At 53.3% G+C, this 17,868-nt stretch overlaps 2 protein-coding genes across 2 annotated transcripts; both read right to left on the bottom strand.

Annotated features, from left to right (window-relative positions):
* Positions 1-1,508: 1,508 nt before the first annotated feature.
* Zbtb48 (zinc finger and BTB domain containing 48) lies at positions 1,509-9,081 on the bottom strand. Its single transcript, XM_020161917.2, has 11 exons — positions 8,931-9,081; positions 7,765-8,454; positions 7,093-7,334; positions 4,736-4,847; positions 4,024-4,116; positions 3,382-3,468; positions 3,113-3,267; positions 2,587-2,723; positions 2,351-2,515; positions 1,925-2,013; positions 1,509-1,854 (listed from the first exon to the last, which is right to left on the bottom strand). The coding sequence occupies exons 2-11, from the start codon at positions 8,449-8,451 to the stop codon at positions 1,558-1,560; spliced, it is 2,064 nt and encodes a 687-aa protein (XP_020017506.2). The 5' UTR covers positions 8,452-8,454; positions 8,931-9,081; the 3' UTR covers positions 1,509-1,557.
* Positions 9,082-9,385: 304 nt separating this feature from the next.
* Positions 9,386-17,422, bottom strand: Tas1r1 (taste 1 receptor member 1). Its single transcript, XM_020161903.2, has 6 exons — positions 17,095-17,422; positions 14,793-15,099; positions 12,497-13,258; positions 11,878-12,090; positions 11,458-11,578; positions 9,386-10,482 (listed from the first exon to the last, which is right to left on the bottom strand). The coding sequence occupies exons 1-6, from the start codon at positions 17,283-17,285 to the stop codon at positions 9,551-9,553; spliced, it is 2,526 nt and encodes an 841-aa protein (XP_020017492.2). The 5' UTR covers positions 17,286-17,422; the 3' UTR covers positions 9,386-9,550.
* Between the last annotated feature and the right edge of the window lie 446 nt (positions 17,423-17,868).

The following is a 17,868-nucleotide window of genomic DNA, read 5'->3' on the forward strand; positions in this document are numbered from 1 at the left end:
CTATTTCTCACACCTGCAGAACCTGTCAACCTGAGGAGAGGCTGGTTCCTGGGCTAGACGGGGGAAAACAGGCTAACTTTTGGGTAGTGGTTTTGCAGTCCTGGGGGGTAGAACCCATGGCCTCACATAAATGCTAAGTGAGCGCTCTACCACTGAGTCACACTCCAACTTGAGTTTCCCTTTTACTTTTTGGTGGTACTGGGGTTTGAACTCAGGGCCTCAAGCTTGCTAGGCACTACTCTAACCTCTTGAGCCACCCCGAAAGCCTTTTTTTGTGATAGGTTTTCTCGACAGCAGGTTTTGCAAACTATTTGCCCAGGCTGGCTTCAAAACTCAATCCTCCTAATCTCTGCCTCCTGAGTAGCTAGGATTGCAGGCGTGAGCCACTGATGCCTGGCAGTCTCCCTTTTTAATTTCCTTTCCAAAACACCTGAAACTGCTCATTACCTATTAGGAAAGTAAGTCAAACCTGGGGTGGCAATTACTGTACTTGAATACCATCTTTACTTCTGAGCTCCCAATGGTCAAGGAATAAAAGGAAAGATGGGTAGATGGATCTGAGTCTAAAACATTTTCCTGGCCTCCAACCCTAGAAGGAATTTAGCACTGGTGGCAAGGCAGCATAGCCTTGCAGGGATCCCTCTAGGATAAGATTTTAAGCAGGACCTAACTCTGAAGCCAGTGGGGTTGTGACTAGCATTAGCACTGATCGAACCTACTCTTTGTGGGGCAGTTTCAAACTGTCCGAAGGTTCTTTGACATCCCTCTTAACCTGGGGAGTGGCGTGTGACAATCTCAACCAACAGGATAGGCAGAGGTAAAGCCACGTGACTTCCAGGGGGAGGTCATAAAAAGCCCTTGTAGCTTGGGCCTTCAGGATATTTACTTTTGGAATTCAGCCACCATGCTGTGAAGAAGCTCCAACAACCCACCCCAAACAAGCTTGCCCGGCATGTGAGTAAGTCATCCTGAGAACAGATCCCTAGGCCCTAATTTTGTAGTAGTTTATGACCCACTGAGCTTTCTCATTTAATCCTTTGTGAAGCATGCACAGAGCATGCTGCTAATTCCATTAAAAGGCAGAGATGAGTCAGATGCCAGTGGCTCACGCCTGTAATCCTCGCTACTCATCAGGCAGAGATCAGGAGGATCACAGTTTGAAGTCAGCCCAGGCAAACAGTTTGCAAGACCCTGTTTCAATAATACCTAACACAAAAAGGGCTGGTGGAGTGGCTCAAGGTGAAGGCCCTCAGTTCAAACCCCAGTAATGCAAAAAAAGAAAGAATGAATGGATGAGGGACAGAAGGCAGAAGTAGAAAGTATCCAAACCCAGAGGCTTGGTGCCCTACCAATGTCTTGCTCAGCTGAGGTCTTCCGAGGAGCTGGGGGTCTGCTGGCTGAGCTCTGAGGTCCAGAGGAGGGTAGTGCTCCTCCTCTTTTTGTAGACAAAAGCACTTCACTGGAGTCTGGGCTGGCAACTTCAGCATACCAGACAACAGACCATCATGTAAGTGAGTCCAAAGCCACATGGTTTATTGGGGGCTGGGGCCAACAGGGCTATGTGTCACAGTCCTCAGGGACAGCAGCTGTGATGATGAGTGGGGGCTCCAGGACACCGGGGCCAGCAAAGCTCTCCTCCGCACACAGTCTCTGGCCAGGGAGCTGGGAGGCCAGACCACCCTGTGCCAGGGACTCCACGATCACCTCGGCCGAGCCCATCTCCATCTCTGCAGGTGGCTGCAGGGCCACCACCACCATTTTCTCATCTTCAATGACCAGGTTGCGGAGCTTGCGCTGCCGGGGGTTGTAATTCTCCACCCTGTCGTGGATTTCCATGTGCCTCCGCAAGTGGGCCTGCAGGGGAGGGATCGCTCAGTGCTGGGGAGCAGAGCCCAGGGGCGGGTGACCCTGAGGCCTGACCTACCTGCCGAGTGAACTTGTAGCCACATTCAGTGCACTCGAATTTCCTCACCCCCTTGTGTCGTCTGACATGCACACGTAACTGCTCCACAGCTGCAGGGGACACAAGGCCATCATCATTAGGGTAGGTGGGAGCATGGCAGCAGCTCTGCTCTGAAATGGAGGCCAAAAGCCCAGGCCCAGTAGGAGCCCGTGGCCAGGGCTCTCCAGCGCCACCCTGAAGCCACTGCTGTGCAGGGCCTGGGCAGCCCCTGACCCCATCTCCACTGTCACAGCAGTTCCAGTTTGCTGGCAGGTAAGTTCTGCTGCTTTAAAGGAGCATTTGGAAGCCACTGCTGCCCCTTGACCTCTCTGTGGAGATCCTCCAACTCAGGTCAGCAGGAAATGAAGATGGCCCAGCCCTAGCTACCCCCATGGCCTGCCAGGGTACCTTTGAAGGTCTTGCCACAGATCTGGCAGAAGTGGGGCCGGCCCTCCTGGTGGCGGCTGGCTACATGCCTCAGGAGGGGCCCCTTCTCAGTGAAGCGCTGCTCACAGAACTCACAGCTGAAGGGTCTCTCACCAGTGTGGGTGCGGTTGTGCTTATCCAGGCTGGCTGTGGGGACAAGGTGGGAGCTCAGCCACTGGCCTCAGCCCCAGGGCGAGGAGGGAATGGGCCTGCCTTACCTTGGGTGCGGAAGGTCTTGCCACAGAGGTGGCACTGGAAAGGCTTCTCGCCCGTGTGTGTGCGCAGGTGCATGTTGAGATTGGCTTTCTGGGTGAAGGCATGACTGCAGAACTCACACACGTACGGCCTCTCATTCCTGTTCAGGTGAGGACACAGCAAAGGCTGTCACTGACAGAAGTGGCCCCCTTTCACCCTGTTATAGCTGGGGGCATCCCCAGCAGGAGGGCTTGGGTGATGCCAGGAAAAGAATACCACCTCCAAGTTACAGACAAGAAATCTGGAGCAGGGAGTCACAGTAACTAAGGAAACATGAGTTTGCCCCAGAGGTACAAAGCCTTGTCTCAGCCCGGAAGCCTCTTCCCAACCTAGCATGCGCTTGCTGCCCCTCAGGTCCCCCACCCCAGAAAGGCTGGAGGTGCTAGATTCAGGATGGAGGCACACGCATCCGTGTGCATTTAAGCAAATGCTGCCTTCCTGGCCTGCTGCTGACAGCAGGGCCAGCCCAGGGAGAGGAAAGAGCCACACCTGTGCTTGGCCTTGATGTGCATCTGCAGCCCATTGCGGCTCGAGGCCCGGTGCCCACATTCTTCGCACACAAACAGCTTCTCCCCACGGTGCTTGAAAGCCTCATGCAGCTGCAGCTCTGTCCGAGACAGGAAGCACTTGGCACAGGTGGGGCACTACCACACAGGCAGGACAGGAAAAGAAACCAGGACCAGGTAAGGACAGGGTGGGGCTGCACAGGAGCCACAGCTACCTAACTCCTGCCTGCCCCGGCCTTGGCTGGCACTTACTGCATGGGGTTTGGGGGCTCCGTGCAACTTGATCATATGGCTCTGCAAATCCTTCTTCTGCATGAACTGCTGAGAGCAGGAGGAGCACTGAAAAAGAGACCCAGAGTCACCTCCAGAGTAGCCTGCACTACAGAACCCTGCCATGGTACGTGACCGAGCGAGCAGGGCCCAGCGAAGTGCAGAGGGTGCCTGATCTGGTACAAGGGCTGGCTCTGGGCAGAGCAGTGCTCAGCTGCCCATGCCCTGCTCAGGAGTGCTGAGCATGCTCTTCATGGAAAGACAGGTCTAGGGTGGGGGCATGGCTCAAGTGGTAGAGTGCCTATCTAGCAAGCTCAAGGCCCTGAGTTCAAATCTCAGTGCTGGAAGATTTAAAAAAAAAAAAGAAAAGAGGGAAGGAGAAGGGAGGGAGGGAGGAAGGAAGGAAGAAAAAAGGCCTAAAAGGGCTCTGGAAGTGAGGTTGTGGCCAGTGGCCCCACACAATGTAAGGTCACTGGAGATGAGCAAGATAGGCAAGCTTCTTGACAACCATTAAGAGAGAGGGACCTGACACTACCCCAGGCAAAGGGCTCCACAGGAGGGATACAGGGACTACCCCCAACCCCATACCCCAGCCCACAGTCCTGGGGACAGGCCGAGCCTGACCTTGTAGGGCATCTCCCCTGTGTGGGACACCATGTGCACCCGCAGCTCCATTCTCCGGCGAAAGGTCTCCTGGCACAAAGAGCACGTGAAGACCTGGCAGTGTGAGGGGCAAGCAGGGCCAGCATCAGGGGGGGCCTCTGCCTGCAACAGCAGCCTCTGCTGGGGTTTCCACTCGCTGCTGGGAAGAGTCTGCCTGGGGCGGGGGATGCTAGGGTGGGAGAGGGCAACATGTAACCCACCTGCCCTGATTATCAGAGTGCTTCTAACTATCATATGCCAGGCCCTTCTCAGGCCCAGACAGGCTGGGGACAGGAACCAAGCAGCTTTACCCACAGTCCTTGGCCCCAGCTGCCACTGACAGGTTCTGGCAAAAGGGTGGGATTTAGCCAGACCCTACCCGCATGGGGCAGCAGTGGGGTGGGAGGTAGCCAGAAGGCCCTTACCAGCAGTCATCCCCCACTGAGGCTCCCCTGCTCCAAAGCCCAAGGTGGAGATGAGCCAGGAGCCTGGGCCAGGCCAACCCAAAATGCTTCCCACAGTTTGTCCCCACTTATACCATTGGGTATGGACTCAATGACATCCAAAGACCCTGTAGGTCTCAAGTTTTACAGTTCCCATTGGAGGTGGTCTCCTAGGGGCCCTTCCCAGGTGCCATGAAGACAGGGCAGTATGGTGCCCCTGCCCACAAGTACCTGGGCCAACTCCCAAGTACCTGTTCTGAGCGGTTCATGCAATTCCGGGCTTCATGTTCCAAGAGATTCTCCTTCCGAAAGTAACACTTCCCACATTTGGGACACTCAAAAGGTTTCTCCCCAGTGTGTTTCCTGCCAGGAGAAGCCACAGGAGTGTGGGGGCTGAGAGGGTTTCCCAGCTGTCCCTTACAGGACCCTCTCTGGCTCCCACCATTAACCCATGCTGTGCTGCACAGCAGGCAAATGTGTCCTGAGGCCAGCCACAGCTCACCAGGTGTGCTTGGTGAGACCCCCAGAGGAACATGCCAGGACAAACCCAGAAATCCCCTTCCGCACAGCTCTCAGCAAGGGAGGGTGCTGTGGTCACAAGTCTAAATCGCTCTGTGCTAGAGGAGCCAGCTGGGAGCCAAGAGCCAACCTTACAAGCCCCACCTCTACCAGCCTCCCTAAATGGCTATTTTGGAGTGGACTGGCACAGAGGCTGACTGGGAGACCTGGTTGGCATAAGTGATCACAGGTCGACTACCTGTAGAAACAACTGTCTTCCCAGAGCCTCTGTGGGCTCTACCTTCCAAATGGTGACCAGAATCTGCCCACATCACCTCACCACAACTAGAAAGTGCAGTAGCAGCATCTCCTGGCGAGGCAATAAGCTAACCTGTTCTCCTGGCACCACACAAACCTCCCAATAGGCTGGATTAAATTCAGAAGTCATAGGGGCCCTTTGAAGATAAGGCAGCCCTCATCATCTCTTGACTCACAACTGACCAGTGCTTCCTCCTTCAATATGAGAAAAGCCCAGGAGGCCAACAAGGACATAGATGTGCCTCAGCCGGCCTACCCCTCACTTTGCTGGCCTTGCTCTGAGAACCCTGCCTGGTCCTGCAGTCTGTCCCTCATCTCCTCACTGTTCGCCAACCTGCCAGGCTCCCTCCTAGCCCAGGGCCTTCATGCTGGCTCTTGTCACTGGCCAGAATGCTCTCCCCACTGGATGACTTCCTTTATCTTTGTTTAAGTCTAGCCTTCTTACTAAGTCTCCACAGGCCAGTTATTTAGAAGCACAACTTAGTCCCAGCCTGAACCACCCCCAACTCCTGGGCCCCACCCTCCTTTTGTTTCTAATACACTGCTCATTTCCTAGCACACTGCACTAACTTGTTATGCTTTTATGCTTTCACCTGCATTGCTCTACCAGAAGGTACACTCCATAAAGACCTTTGTCTTGTTCATTGATGTATCCTGACTGCCCACAAGTCTTTTCAGCTATCTAGTAGTTCAGAGCCCATGGATGGCATTGGAAGAGCTCTCAAAAGCTACCAGAAGCCAACTGCTTCTCTTATCCTCTGCTGCTACATCACTGTCCTTGTCCCCTGCCACTGTAATGCCCTCATGAAGCCATCACTCCCCTCCTAGTTCTCAAAACCATTCAGCAACCCATAGCTCAAGGTAGGGATTGATGGAGACAATGCTCTGCACCTGTCTTTTGCTGGCAGCGTGCCTGAAGCATCTGGGCAGAGCTGAAAAACCCCCAGGGTTCCCCCTAAACTGGGATTATGGAAAGACTCCACTAGTGGCAGCTGCGCCAAGTCCAAATACAGGTAGAGCAAACTGGTCTCAACTCTAGACAATCACTAGTGGTCTCCCAGTGTCATCGGAGAATAGGTGTGTTGCACAATTTGGCTTGGTGACTGAAGACGTGTCACCTAATTGCTGGCCCCAGAGGTCTTGCATGGGACTCTGGAGCAGTGCTGTCCAAGAGATCTCCCATGATGGTGGAAATGCTCTGTCTGCACATCCAATTTGGTAGCTAGAGGCCACATGGCTCCTGAGCACATGAGATATGACTAGAGTGTCTAAGGAACTGAATTTAATTTTAAGTTGAAACGGCTCCCATAGGACTCCTGGTTACCTTACTGGACACTGCAGCTTTAGTCAAATGATCTTTTATGCTCCATTCACACCCAGAGCTAATATCCTTAGAAACAGAGGTAGCACTAATCCTAAAGATCAGCATCTTGGCCCAAGCCCACATTGCCAGGCTTTAGAATTTCCTAAGGTTAGGCCTGGGAGCTACAGGCTTCTCTAATCCCCTTTTGCAGAAGCAAGCTGGCAGTCAAAGTCCACAGTGGGTACAGCCAGTTGATAAGGGGTCCACAAGCCCATCTCCAACCAAAAGATTCACAGTAGGGAGGGAAGAATCTGACCTAAAGGGAGCTTCCCACTCCCTGATGATCAGTGCCATGTTAGCCCCAGGGCACTGTGTGGTCTGAGATACAACCCCGAGCCCCTACAGAGCCCAGAATAGGGGAATAAAGGACCCCCCCCCCAACATGGGAATGGCAGATGAGAAAAGAAAATAGAAAATCAGAGCGTTTACCTGTTGTGGACTTTTAGATAATATTTGCTGAGGAACTTTTTATGACATGTGGGGCATTCAACCGGCACCGCTGTACCTTTTCTGTTCTCAGCGGGCTCGTCTGCTAGGGAACCTGTACCCAGGGCTGGCTCGGCAGCACAGGGCTTTCTGATTACTTTTGACTTCCTCCTGGTCAGCATAGTCTCAGGCTCAGAAACGTAATCGCCATCCCCGTCGTCATCAACTTGAACCACCACTTCCCACTAGAGCAGAAGAGGCATCAGGAGGGGGTGGGGTCACCAAATTAATCTGCAGGGTCTGTGGAGAGCCAGCTTTAGTTGCATCCCACGCCCCAACCCAGGTAAGTCCCGTTGGGGCCCACGGCAGACAACATCTTAATCTTGGATTTTGGGGGAAAAATGGCTCTATCTGTGAGGAACTGAAAGCCAGGCTATGTTTCACTACTCTAGGAAAACACCTGTAACCTTGATGCCACCCACTCTACCCCCAAGGAAGTTGGCAACCATGGACAGTTGTGACTCAAAGGTCAGGTGAGGCTACTGGCTTCCTATGCTTGAGAAAGTGCACTACACGTCACAGAGATTCTACTTTGAGGTCCAGATCACCCCAGAAAAGAGTCCATCTTTCCCCTCTACTCTTGCCTCCCCACTTCCGGCCCCCAGGGCACAGTACCTCATTACTGTCACGCTGCAGTGGAACACCTTCAGTCTCGAAGGGCCTTGGGAGCACTTTGCAGTCCTCAGGCTCTTTGTCCTCTGAAGGACAAGGCTTAAGAGCCTGCTTCAGTTTCCCACAGAGAAAGGAGGGGCTACTCTGAGCAGTGGGACTGAGCTGGGACCTTTGGGGGCTGTGACTGTTCCTGAGCTCCTGATCCTTAGGGACCAGGCCCAGAGTTCTTGAAACTTCCTCTTCTTCCAAGTCTGTCCGTTCCTTACGGTGGCTTTTCACATCCTGTGAGGCAGGTTTCCCCAGTCCACTCTGGCCACTTGGTGCCTGTCCCACAGAGGATTTGGGCTGGAAGCTCTGGCACAGCTCCACAACCTCTGGTACTCGCAACTCCCTGGCTGCCAGGAGCACTTGATCACGGTTCCCTGATGTGAGAGCGAGGTGACCCGTGTAGAAAAAGTCCAGGAGAAGTCCAAAGATCTCAGCAAAGCCAGCAGGGAGGACAACACTGCCCCCTGACCCGTCCCCGTAGAGGCTCTGGAAGAAATGGCTGCAGCAGGCAAGGACACTCCAGTGCGCCTTGAACACCAGGCCCCCCACGTCCAGGGTGGCGTCGCAGTACTGGCCCTTCTCCCGCTGCTTGTTGAGCTCCTGCAGAACCCTCACACTGTGCTGAACGAAGGAGCCGTCCATGGTCTGGAGGAAAGGAAGGAAGAAGTGACGACCTGACCAGCCTAAATAAAAGGAAGCAAGAGAAAGCCCCTAAACGAGAAAGGGAAGTGGCTTCTACCCAAACGATCACTCTTATCAGGACAAGGGCTTGGGTCAAGATTAGAGGGTGTACGCAGAGGCCAGGAACCGACTGACAGCCTCCAGGGGGCGGGGGCTACACTGGATTGGCCAGAGAAGATGGTGCGGGTGAAGGGGCATGGCGGGAGACAGACCAGGGTCTTGAAGGGGTGCCGATGAGAGAAGTCAAAGTCTGAGTATAGAAAACGGGGGATGAACGTGAACTGATCGGCCGTGCACACCCAGAAGACTCTGAGCGGGGAAGGGAGGCGGCCGCGAACAGGTGATCTGAGCCCACGCCGCACCCACAGGTTCCGAACGGCCGGCGCAAGGCGGCCACAGCGGCCCACAGCCCTCCTTCCCGCGGCCCGCGTCTTCCTCACCCGGGTCTTCCTCCCTGCGCGGGAGGCACTGGGCCCGGCAATGTAGCTTCCACAACCCACAGACCAACTGCCCGGACCCAACGTGCCCAGCCCAAGTCCAGAGACGCCGCCGTCGCCGTGCCGGACGTGACGTCAGGGCGCGCCGGCCGGGGGCGGGGCGCCGCGGAGGCGGAGTTTTCTAAATCCCGCCCTTGGAGGCGGGACCCCGGAGAATGACCAATGGATGTGAATGGGGAGTGGCCAGACCCGCCTATGGAGGCGCTGGGTTCGACTTCCGGAGTTGCCTAGCAACACCAAGCTGGTCGAGGGCCCTTCACTGATCTTCAAGTGCAGACTGCGAAAGGTGAGACCCAGCCCACACCCGCAGACCGGAAGACGCAAACACACTTTTTTTTTTTTTTTTTTTTTTTTTTTGCGGGACTGTGGTTTGAGCTCAGCGCTCTACCACTTGAGCTACTCCACCAGCCCACATTTCTCTTTATTTACAGCGCAGAGCCTGGGCTGGGCTCCCGTTCCCTTACACATCTCCCCAAGCCCGCCGCCCGGCTCCACCTTCAGCCGTCTTGGTAGGAAGGCTTGTAGTCCTCCCGGTCGTGGCATGGCCCTGCCTGACCCGTTGATCAGGTGGAGCCGCAGCGCCTCGTGTAGTCTTGGATGGAGGCCTGGAAGTGCTCTGTGTTGTTGAGGTCTGGTCGGAAGAGGATCACATAGCACTTCGGAAGGAAATAACCGCTGAAGCCGCCGCTCAGGCTGATCAGCCCAGCCAGCACGTTAACTACCGGCAGGTACTTTCCCTGGTAGATGCTAGCCATGGTGAAGAAGGTGATCCAGGATACGAAATTAAGGAGCAAGCTGAAAGTGACGCATTTGGCCTCGTTATAGTTCTCTGGCAGCTCCTTGCCCATGTAACTGCAGGCAAAGGCACTGACGGAGAGGAGACATTTGTAGGTGAACGCCAATAGGAAGCCCAGAGAGTTGGCCTCTGTACACTCAAGCATCACCAACTGGGGGAAGCGCTGGTATTCTCTGGTGGGCAGTGGGGTCCACACTGCAAGCCAAGTTAAACAGATGAGCAGCTGGGCCATTGAGCTGACTATCACAAACAGGCCAGCACCATGGTTTTGGACCCAGGCATGGTAGAATGTGGGTACCTTGGTGGAAAACTTGAAGATGATAACCAGTTGGAAAGAGCGGATTGTCAAGCAAGACAGAAAGATGGCGAAACCGAAGGAAAAGAGGGCCTGGCGCAGCAAGCAAGTGGGCACTGTGGGCTCCCCAAAGAAACCATAGAGGCTGCAGCTACCCGCTGCCAGGGAGCCCAGCATGAGGAAGCATAGCCTGCCCCCAGCTGACCTTACAACAGGTGTGTCTAGGTGCCAAGCAAGCAGAACAGCAGTCCCAACCAGCAGCAACAACAGCAGTGTATTAGCTGCCAATAGCATCCAAGATATGGGCTCATGCCAAGTCAAAAACACCACAGTGCGTGGGAAGCAGGTCTGGCTTCCCTCAGGTGCCCACTCTTCTTTCCCACAAGGCTGGCAGCTGTTGAGGTCTGCAAACAAAGCAAAAAAATATTCCTGAGGGCCAGGGTGAGCAGATTAGAAGGGAAAAGGAAGGTGCTGGAGGCCTGCAAGATGCTGGGAGAATTGTAACACATCCACAATCAGCTAGGCTCTGGAGGCATAGTGAGAGGGTGGAAACCTGGAGTTGGGTCAAGGCCAAGTAGTTCCTCAGAAGGTCTGTGTTAATAACAAACTCTGAGGATTCATGGATAAATTCTGTATGGCTCACAGTCCCAAGAGGAGTTTGTAAACAAAAGGGGCCTGACACTGGTAACTCATCCCATATGCCAATGAGACTATGTTGCAGAGGGAGAAGCTAGCTCAAAAGGAAAGGAAAAGTATTGTCATCTCGTCCAACACTTCTACTAACTCAATCTGCCTTCCTGAGCTTCTGCTCTGTGATTTCGGAGTCTTGACTCTCTAAGAACTAACAGCACTCATTGTCATCTCCACAAAGATAGTAAATACGGCCCCTATAGTCCAGCTCTGGGCAGAGCCTTCGCTACCTAATTTGCTCTCTGCTCTCCACCTTGCATTTCTAGGTGGGACATTCTGGCTTTTTTTTTTTTTTGGCTGAAGACATGCAAGTATCTGCATTCAAGCCAAGGCAGTCAGGTGCTGGTGTCTTTGGCACTGGCAAAAGAAGGAACTTCATATAAATAGGATGGGAGAATACAAAGGAGCAATGGCTACATCCATTTGGATAAAGAGGTTGTATTCAGGATAAGCTCCATCTGTAGGAGCTGTGATTGGAGCTCTCTAATAAAAGACATGTCTTGGTATCAAGCTTTCAATTGGTTGTTTCTACTTGATCAGAATTCAGTCTGCTAGCAGGTGTCCTCCAACTTGTACCTAACTGGCAAGCCCTGGTTCTGGGGCCAGGTCTGTACACACCTGACAGGTCTTTCTACTTGCAGTGTAGACCCTGGGATTTTGGGTCACTCACACACTCACTGTTCACTCACCACTCTTGTTGAGAAAGGTTCCAGCCTCACAGAGCACACACTCGAAGCAACAATGGTGGGAACCCACAACCACTCGATGGTGCCCTTCAAGACAGTCCTTGGTACACACGGATGTAGGCACCTGTAAGAAGCATGGCAACCATACGGAGGTGCCCAAGTCAAGGGACAGCTCACACATGGAACAGAAAACAGAATCTTCATGCTTCTGCCCTCTGGGCACACTCCCAGTGCAGAGCCTCTGCTCATGTGAGAGAACATCCAATTGGTGTCTGCTAGCAGTGGAGCTAGCTTCCCTGGCAGGGATGAGCAGAGTGATGGCAGTCTGACACCTGTGGTGCCCTTCCTGCTCTGGGTAACCATCACTCTCGGGCCCTCGATGCCATAAGTCAGCGACCTGATGAGTAACCATATCCCCATTACCTGGTTGTTCTCTCCGTGCCACTGGATTTTCGTCTTATTTATGTTCAAACCAACTGGAGACCACGTGGAGGAGCCAATGATCCTAAAGGTCCACGTGGGCCCACTCCAGTCCCAAGCGATGATGTTATAGTCACTAAGGAGGTCCCCATTGTCATCAAATGTCACCATGTCCTCATGCAGAAGGAAATTCACTTTATAGATCTGCTCCAGGAGCTGGGACAAACAGACATCATGAAGCTACCATAGAGCACACAGACCCAGATGGCCCAGGAAGCTGGCGTCTTCATGGGGTTTCATCCTGAGTGGTTTCAGCCCAGCTAGAAGGTGTAGTTTCTTCTCCAGAGACCCCTCCCCTCCTATGAAGCCCCTTTCCCCTCTCAACCAGTCTCCTGAGAGGAGGCCTCTAACAAAGGATTCCTTTGCCAAGAATTTTAGCCCTTGATGTGTCTGGGACATGGTGGGTGGGAGAAAGCAAGGTTCAGAGAAGAAAAAGATTAGTCTAAGAGAAGACCAGCCTTCAAGTCAGTGGCTGTTAGGGTGGCCAGAGAGTGCCCATTCTGCTTATCTCAGGATTGGTTGTTCTCCCTGATACAGGGGGCCTGGGACTGGGTTCTCTTACCTGCCAAGGGTACACTGGATCCCTGGAACAGGCTCCAGAGGAACAGCCGAGGAGCTGGTGGAGGCCATGGGCCACAGCATATACTGCCTGGTATGCATTGTAGGCAGCACTCATGGAAAAGGCTCCGAGGCCTGGCATCCTATGTGCCGTGAACGCTTGGCAATCTCTGCAGAGTTGGTTGGTGCTGCACCAGGAGCCTGTGGGGCAAATCCTGGGGGCACCCTTGTCTGCCTGGGCATAAGCCTCTTCAAACTCCTTCAGGCCAGGGACAAGCCTCTGCTTGATGGTCACACCCAGCACCGTCCCAATGCCCTGGATTCCAGGCACGCTGGTGATGTGTGTGGAGATGGCCCAGTCTTCTGAGGCTACCCACACCTTGCCAGTCAGGTTGGCCAGCACCACAGATTCAAAGAATACTCCAGCCAGCTTTCGGTTGGAGAAAACCACCACCACAGTGGTCTTGGCTTGGGCCAGGAGGCAAATCATGTCCTGCATCCTTTTATCCCCTGTTTGAGCAGCGAAGGGCACAATTCCCTTGAAGGCAATGCACATACCCCGCTGTGTGGCCAGGTCCTCCAGTGCCTGAATCCCTAGCTCTCCATAGTCACCATAGCTGCCAATCAGTGAGATCCAGACCCACCCAAACTTCTGCAGCAGCAGCACAAGGACCTCCACCTGGTACTTGTCACTGGGGATGGTACGCAGAAAAGAGGGGTACAGTCGCTTTTCACTGAGTGTCGTGCTGCTGGCCTCATAGCTGATCTGTGTGAGGGAGGATGAGTGAGATTAGTGATGTCACCTCAATTGAAGGCCTCCCAGTGCCCAGCCCTGTGCTGGATGTGGGTACAGGGAGGATGGAGAATGGCTGCACTGGGGAGGATGCTGAGAGGGTTTATGTATTCTGAGCACAAGGAACACAACCTGCTTCCAGGGAGTGAGATCATATGGTGTGTTTGAAGAGCCACAGGGGCTTTCACTTGGCCAGGTCTTTTGCACAAGTTGGGCAGGGAAGGAGCTGTCAAGCTAAGGAATCTGGACTTCAGCCTGTGGACTTTGGAGAGCCCCAAAGGTTCTCCCCAAGAAGTGACATGTTCAGACTTGTGTTTGATGACTGTATCTCTAATTTTAGTGAGGAACATGCAAAAAAGGCTCAAGATGAGTTGGGGGGCCATCAGGAGCCTGATGGAGTCATCTAGTAAGGGTGATGGTCTCGATGAAAGCTGTGGCAGTGGAGAAGGGGGATGGACCCACCCCCTTCTCATATGGCAGTGTTGAAAAGGAAGGATGAGTGGGCTCTGTGCTGAGGGAAGGGAGTACACCTAGGGAAGAAGAGTGAAGGCAGACAGGACTGCTGGGTTTGTGGCCTGGGGAGAGGCAACTGCTGCAGCTGCCAGCTGGACTACAGGAGGAAAAGAAGCTCCGGGGGGAGGCAGGAGTGGGGAGGCAGGGGTTTTCAGCACAGAGCCTGCTGCTACACGAAGTAGGGATGTCAGGTGTGTGTGGGTGTGTGGAGTGTGCTCAGAAGTCAGAATTCAGTGCACTGAGAGAATAGGAGGTCAAGCATGGCGTCCATTGCCTGTTGAGAAAGGAAGAGGACAGGAGAACAAGGGACATCACCAGCCTCGTCAGGGGAGGGAGACTGGAGGATTCTCTCCAGGAGACTAAGAGGACAGGGAGTAGGGAATGGTGAGGGGCATAAATGCCAAGGAGAGTGTCATATGGCATGGGCCAAAAATGTCACAAAGATGTGCCATAAGATAAAGGACTGGAAACTGTCATTGGCCAGAGATCTAGGAGGTTCTCTGGCTCACAGCAAACAAGTGCCAAGGGACAGGATGGGACTGCAACAGGGACAGGCTGGCCTCAAGGTGAGGGATGCCCCCACCTCTGAGTCTGGAGGGAAGAAAGAAGGGCAGGCAGGTGAGGCAGGGGAGATGTGAAGTTGAGCGGGTGGGACGTGAAGGGGGTTCTGTGGTTAACAGGGTAATGGAGACTTTGGGTGGAGAGAGGGGTGTGGAGGGCAGAGGACCAGCAGGTGACAGCATGAGTTCCAAAGAAGAATAGGTTTCCAATGAGCACTGAGGCAGGAAATCTGGAAGCAGCCTTTGGAGAGAGAGGAAGGAAAGTAGGGGCAGGGTCCATGACGGACAAGGACCTCTACAATGTGATTAAAGACCAGGGACTACCCAAAGATCCAGGGGGGCAGTCTAGCCTCATACCACAGCTCCCGCCCAGCCCCCCAGCCCATGCTGGACTTGCCAGATAAAGATGGCAAACCACTGAAGCTCCAGCTTACCAGGGGCACCAGGAAGGGGCTCAGCAAGGCAGCAGTGGTGACAGCGTGGTCAGTGTAGTCAGGTCCAATGATTGCCATCACCTTGGGGGTATAGTGGGACAGGTTTTCTTGGATCTCTATGTGCTGTGTTCCCCTCAGGGAGAGCGCGCTCAGTACGGCATACACATTGGCAGACTGCGAGCACACATCGTAGAGCTCATACCCCAGGGTGACGTTAGGCAGCAGTGATGTAGAGTTGTTTATCTCCTCAATGCCAAACCTCATGGCCTGGAAGAGGTGGTAGCCGTGGCCGTTGAAGCTGCCAGGCCTGTGAGGGAAGGCCCAGCAAGAGTTAAAAAGTCAAAGCCCCCTGAAGTCCTCCACCCTCCTAGCATCCCAGAATTTGGGGCAGAAGGAACCTCTGAGGTCATTGGTCCAGGCCTAGACAACTGTGACCTCAGCATGCACCCTGAAGTACATACACCTCCAGGAGATGTAAACAGGCCTAGGGAGAGGTGGGGCACAAACTGGAGAACTGATGTGTACCAGATACCCTTCAGATAAGCATATCAGCATTGAAAGGCTCCGAAGTCCTATAACAGAGAAAAGTGCTATATTTAGTGTTCTCTAGAGAAACAGAGTCGACAGGATGTAAATGGGGAGGTGGTAAGAGTTGATGTTGTAGTTCAGAATCCAAAGGCAGAATTCCCTTCTTTTCTGGGACCTCAGTCTTTTAACTAGCTACTTGGGAGGCAGAGATCAGGAAGTTTGAGGCCATTCTGGGTAATACTTTTCAAGACCCTATCTCCAAAATAACCAACACAAAAAAGGGCTGGTGGAGTGGCTCAAGTGGTAGAGCGCCTGCCTAGCAAGCATGAGATACTGAGTTCAAACCCCACCCCAATACTACCAAAACATAAAAAAATCACATTTAAAAAATACCTTCATGGCAACATCTAGACTGGTTGACCAAACACCTCTGGGCACCATCACCTGGACAAACTGACATGTAAAATTAAACACCATGCCTGCCTCACCTGCTTCAACTAGCACTACTCGCTGGGAACCATATGAATGTGCTGAGAGCCTGTGGAACTGCTACACTTGGGAACTGCTATCACAGGTGGGGACGTGATTCAGTTCTGCTTAAGGAGCCTGTTAGCCTATTCTGCTCCCTAGCCTCTGTACCTGGTCGAAGGTTCCTGCATGGCTTCTATCACCTCTGTTCCCTACATCACTCAAAGGAGGCTCAGTGTCTCTTGCATGTAGAGCCCTCCAGTTTTCCAGTGTCGTCCCTGCAATCTCTCTTTCCAGCCCAAGTTTCCTTTCTCCAGCCTCCCATCTGTAGCTCTGTTTGGAGCTCATATGTTAGCGTTTCCAGAACCTTCCTCCTAGGGTAAAAGTCGGGCACCCTGCAGCCAAGCCTGACATATCTTTATCTTTAGCCCCTAGATGTGATTTACTTGCGTAGTCCACAAGCTGCCATCTTCTTTGAAAGGAAAGTCATAGATTAGCCAGGTGCTGGTAGCTCATCCCTGTAATCCTAGCTACTCAGGAGGCAGAGATCAGGAGAATCAAGGTTTGAAGCCAACCTGGGCAAAATAGTTCGGGAAACCCTATCTCAAAAAACAAAAAACCATCACACACACACACACAAAAAGGGCTGGTGGAGTGGCTCAAAATGTAAGCCCTGAGTTAAACCCCAGTACTGCCCCCCACACACACACACACGCAAAAAGTCATAGGTTTTTCTCTACTTAGGTTGCTGACTCCACGAAGGCATCTATGTTATGCATCTTTGCTGAACTCCTAAGGCATCTTGTGCCATGTGTCTCCCTTACTCATCACTCTTGTCAGCTGGGAGAAAAGCCAGGAAATTACTAATATGGAGTTGCAAAACAACACTTCTAACAGCAAGGACAAAATAATCAAAAGGAGAAACTGATCCAGGCGCTGGTGGCTCACGCCTGTAATCCTAGCTACTTGGGAGACTGAAATTGGGATGATCATGGTTCAAGGCCAGCCAGGGCAAAATAGTTCGAGACAACCCCATCTCCAAAATAACCAGAGCAAAATGGACTGGAGGTGTGGCCCAAGTAGTACAGCGCCTGCTTCCCAAGCATAAAGCTCTGAGTTCAAACTCTAGTCCCACCAAAAAAAAAAAAAAAGTGGAACCTAGCAGAAGTTGGAAGGGTCCAGGCAGTACTTGACAGTGCCAACTGTGGGTTGGAGGTGGTAACTCCAGGGATAGCCCAAAGGTAGGCAGAGAGGCCCTATGGCTACAGCTGCCACTAAGTGACAGTTGTGCTGGCTCCTCACTCACCTGTCACAGAGGGTTACCTGGGGTCTGTGTCTCATCTGCAGATAGTCAGCGTGGAGAGAGAACAAGCCTGCAAGAAGGTAATCCCCTGGGAGACTGAAGTCAGGAGAGAACTCTGTCTTGTGGCAGCTGAAAGCCCAGCAGCAGACAATGGAAAGCTGGAGGCCCACCAGATAAGCCACCCTGAGGATCATGCTGGCCAGACGCCACTGTGCCTAGCATGGCCAAGCAGCACCCTCTCACAAAGCCAGCTGCTTAAGTACAGTAGACAGTAGCCACTCAGATGCCCGAGAGGGGTGGGACTGGAGCCCAGATGTAGCAACCAGGCTGTTTCTCTTGGCCTTCCGGACCCGTGGCCCCCCTCAGGAACTGGGCAGGCCCAGGGCATGGATGCAAACCCCTCCTCTGGACGGTTGTGGGTTCCATCCTTGCTCTGGTGCCCTTGGCTTCACCTGGCTCAGGAAGGGAGCCCTGGCATTTCCAGGGGTGGGGAGGCTGGGACACAGCTTTCCTGGTGCAGTGAGGCAGAGGTGGAGGGTTGTCTTCAGGAAGGTAAGCGTTTTGTTTTTGTTTCATTTGAGGTGGGCTTGGCTCTGTTGCCCAGGCTGACCTCAAACTCCTGAGCTCAAGTGATCCTCCTGCTTCAACCTCCTGAGTAGCTGGGACTACAAACTGTGCCACCACGCCTGTCAAACTGCAGGTTTCAGAACCCTGTACCTGGGCATCAGTTTACTCAATGAGATACGGATTTGAGTTGACACTCCAAGCCGCAGTCCC

The sequence above is a fragment of the Castor canadensis genome, chromosome 7 (genome assembly GCF_047511655.1).
Source record: "Castor canadensis chromosome 7, mCasCan1.hap1v2, whole genome shotgun sequence".
Taxonomy (NCBI): Eukaryota; Metazoa; Chordata; class Mammalia; order Rodentia; family Castoridae; genus Castor; species Castor canadensis.